Consider the following 3898-nt stretch of genomic DNA (forward strand, 5'->3'; position numbering starts at 1 on the left):
TGCCAATGGCTTTTTCTGTTACTAGGGAGGCGATCGGTATTTGAGAGGGTGGGTCAACCGGTAACTAAAGTCGTCAACCCTCTGGGCACCGTGATTACCGTATCGGCCGATGAGGAGGACATTAACTCGAGTCAGGAGTTCGATTCCTCGGAGGAGAGCCACATGCCTGAACCACCTAGGAGCGTGTGCGCCGAAGAGGGCCCGGCTTCTCTCGGTGATTTCGAGCCGGAGAGTCAAACTCTTCGTAATCTCACCAAAATCTGCGCGGAAATGCGTTCAGCTAGCGAGCCAGCGATCGACAGTGTGCCGGACGAGAACATCTGTGAAGTGAAAGAGAGAAAAACTTTATGCGTCGAGATCGCTTCCATCACGAATCCAGGAAATTCTACCATCGATTTTGAAAAGGTGGAAGCTTTCCGCGATGTGCCGACCGGATTGAATCTTTGCGTGGAGCAAGGCGAGATCCCTAGCAGCCCCATGACCCAGGCGAAGGAAACCGCTTGGTACAAGAAACTTAATAAGAGGGAAGACAGAGATGCCCACGAGAGAAACGTGTCCGAGGCGCAATACGTGGTCAGCTGTGACGAGGATAGCGTCGTATTAATGGAGAATAAGGCGGCCCAAGGACGAAAGACCGCCTCGACGCATTCTAGGGCGGAGAGCAAAAGAGTTGGCGAGCATGAAAAAGTTGCGAAGAAATCGGGGAGGAACGGTACGAGTAGTTCTGGGAAACGAGCAGACGTTAAGACGCCTACTAAGAGATACGTTTTAAAGGAGCACGAGGATAGTATCGTTATCGAGGATACTTGCAGCGATTCGAGGAGCAGTAGTTGCGGTAAGAAGAGGGGATGCGAGAAGATTGAAGATACGAAAGGCAAACATTCTGAGTACAAGGGCGGGGAATCGTCGAAGGAAACTGGAAAGATTAAAGGTAGATCGAAGTCTTCCACGGTTCATAGTAAAGAAACGACGACAGGCGAGCTAGCAATGGAAAGCAAAAGTTCGATTAAACACGTAGAATCGATCATAGAACTGGATTCTATAACGGAGGAAACGGACAAGAAGGAAGATTTCAAGTCGACTCTTAACGTGGACGTGTTGATCAAAGAAATGGATAAGTATAAATCACCACCATCAGACTCGACCGACGATTTCAGTTGCAGCGAGTATCACATCGTCGATGCACCTTGTTGCAACAAAGATGGCACTTCGGTACAATCCGACGAGGATATCGAGCATATCCAGAGTTCGGAGATATCTCAGTTGCAGCAAGCGGAATGCATCGACGGTGACAAATGCGTGGATGTGATAAGTTGTGCGGGCTCTTCGCCCATTATGCAGAGGAAGAATAGCAAGAACACGATATCCGACGACGACATAGAATACATACATTCGTCAGAGGTGGAGACACCTGAAAAAGCTTGCAAAGAAGACACGAGATTCGAAACGAGTAAGGGTAGCAGCGACAGCGAATCGACAGGCGCAAGATGCAAATTAACATTTTCTGACGATGATTTGGAACACGTACACCATTCGGACGTCTACGCTTTGTTGCCTGAGAAATCCAAGGAGGCTCGTGAAAGGAGTGCGGCCAGAAGATCTCACGAGATTTCGACGGAGCAGCAACAACAAGGGTCGAGAATCAAGAGCTCGAAGAAGTCGAAGGATATCGTGGTGATCGAGAGTGACACGTCGGCAGCCGACGTGACTGTCATCTTTAAACCGGTCGAGAGTTGGAAGAGCAAGGGTACGGAGAGGAGAGACGAAGCTGAGGAGATTGGTCTCTGTATGAAAGATATTCCTCCGGTTAGCGAAAATCCTAGTCCGTTGAAAAGAGCTAAGATTCGTCCCGTTAAAACGTCACCTTCTAACGTTGTCCCCAAACGATCGCAGGCAGGAATCGAGATAATCGACATTGACGCCATGCAAAAAGCCGAGATGGATGTATTGACCGACGCAGCATCCGAATGCAAAATCCTCGCTGGACCCGAGGTGTGCGGGACGCGCGCTAGAAAATCTCGAAAGAATAAAAAGGCGAACAACGAAGGTAAGGAAGCGCAAAGCAGCGAGATTCTTATCGAGGCTGTGAAAACCGAAGAAACTGGAAAGGAATCGAGTTTCCAGGAGGTTGAATTTTCCTGGAGTGCTGTCGTGAAGAAAAAAAGCGGTTCTCCCGTGGCCGAGCCAGAAACACGGAAAGAAAAAGAAGAAGGAGGAGGAGGAGGAGGAGGAGAGGAACAAGAAGAAGAAAAGAAGAAGATGGAGGAGGATAAGGTAAAGCAAAGTTCGTTCGAGATCTCGCCTATCCTGGAGAAGATAGAATCTTTGAAGAAGAAGATACACGAATCTTCGTTGAGAAAAAGCCTGGACAAAAAGAGTTGCGTTTTAGAGACGTATCCCGAAGAGTCTTCCGTTCAGAGTTCCGAGATTTCATGGAGCTCGATCGTCAAAAAGAAAAACGTATCCTCCGCCGACATGGAAACGAGAAAGGAGGCCGAGCTCGATCCGATCGTGGAGGAATCGAGCGTCGAGGAGAAGAAAACTCATCGAAAACGAATCGTCGAATCTTTATCGTCTCAATCCTTAACGATGGAGGATCAATCGAAAGAGGCAGGGAGAAGCGTGGATGAATCTTGTGATCAGGGTACGGAAGGGTCGTCGTGGAGTTTCATCGTGAAGAAGAAGGCAACAGCCGTCCCGGAAACGGTGGCTCGAAAGGAACACGTCGAGCAGAAATCTCAGAGAAAATTGGATCTCATGACCGATTCGTTGGAGATTATCTCGGATCGTGAAACGAAATCGATTAACGGATCGTCCGCGAGTAAAAGTTGCGAGAAGATCTCGAAGCTGGAGACTGTAAGCGAGATGGACGAAAGGGGTTCGAAGAATTGGAGCGTCGAGTCGTTGCTGGTCGACCCGGCTTCCTTTACGAAGGAAGATTCCTCGGAGCCGGAACGGGACACCGAACCGGAGAAGAGGAGTGATTCGGAGCAGGAGATCGTGCCGGAGCGTTCGAGCTCCTCGGACGAGTTGAACGCGAATGTTGTGTTCACGAACAACGAGGGAGAGTATTCGGGTCGCGAGGTCACCGATAGGGGTGCGACGAACGGCTCGAGCTCGGTGCCCGGCACGAAGAAGAGCAACAGGTCGAAGAAAAAAAAACGCAGATGAGTAGAGGATTGCATGGATGTACCTAGGGCCAGCCTTGCCCTTTATATACTTTTGATGCAAGTAACCGGGGTCGATTAGCATAAACTAGCATTAACGCAATTCCGAATATATAAAAAAAAAAGAGTTTAGAGTGTACGAACTGGGAACAAATTGCGCTTTCGATTCTCAGTGGTCGATCAAGCGACCAACAACGTAAGATCGGCTTTATTAAAGAGCGTTATCTTAGAATACATGTATCATATTATAATCATCTTGTTAGGGAATGAAATCTTCAATTCTATTTTGATCGTACGACGCGTTTTCTCGAATCTTCGCATCGGATTTGGTATTTTTAAAAACCTTTTTCTAAAATTATTATTATTATTGAGAAGAGAGAAAGAGAGAGAGAGAGAGAGAGAAGAAAAGAAATAAAGAGATATTAATTAGTTGATTTATCAGTACAAAAATTTTTTAGATATATTCGGTGGAATTTCTTAATTGAAAAGAGCAAGGCTGTTATTATTGAGTGTACATCCGCTGACGTTCGAGTCGAATACGTGAAACTAAGCAAGAAAAGAAAAAAAAAAAAAAGGGAAACAATACACATATTCACACGCATACTTTACACACACGTAGAATTTTTCGAAACGAAATCTATGTGTATATAGATATATGAAACAAAATCAAAAAAAAAAAAAAAAAAAAAAAAAAAAAAAAAAAAAAAAGAAAAAAAAAAAAAAAAAAAAAA

General features: G+C 46.0%; 1 protein-coding gene across 2 annotated transcripts in view; it reads left to right on the forward strand.

Annotated features, from left to right (window-relative positions):
• LOC102673827 overlaps nucleotides 1–3833 on the forward strand; it is a 10389-nt gene extending 6556 nt beyond the window's left edge. For both annotated transcript variants that reach the window (XM_006622149.2, XM_006622150.2), the window contains exon 11: nucleotides 26–3833. In XM_006622149.2, the coding sequence (XP_006622212.1) occupies nucleotides 26–3171 (3146 nt within the window). In that variant the 3' untranslated portion in view covers nucleotides 3172–3833. The remainder of the gene's footprint in view (nucleotides 1–25) is intronic.
• Nucleotides 3834–3898: the final 65 nt, after the last annotated feature.

The sequence above is a fragment of the Apis dorsata genome, unplaced genomic scaffold (genome assembly GCF_000469605.1).
Source record: "Apis dorsata unplaced genomic scaffold, Apis dorsata 1.3 scaffold_667, whole genome shotgun sequence".
Taxonomy (NCBI): domain Eukaryota; kingdom Metazoa; phylum Arthropoda; class Insecta; order Hymenoptera; family Apidae; genus Apis; species Apis dorsata.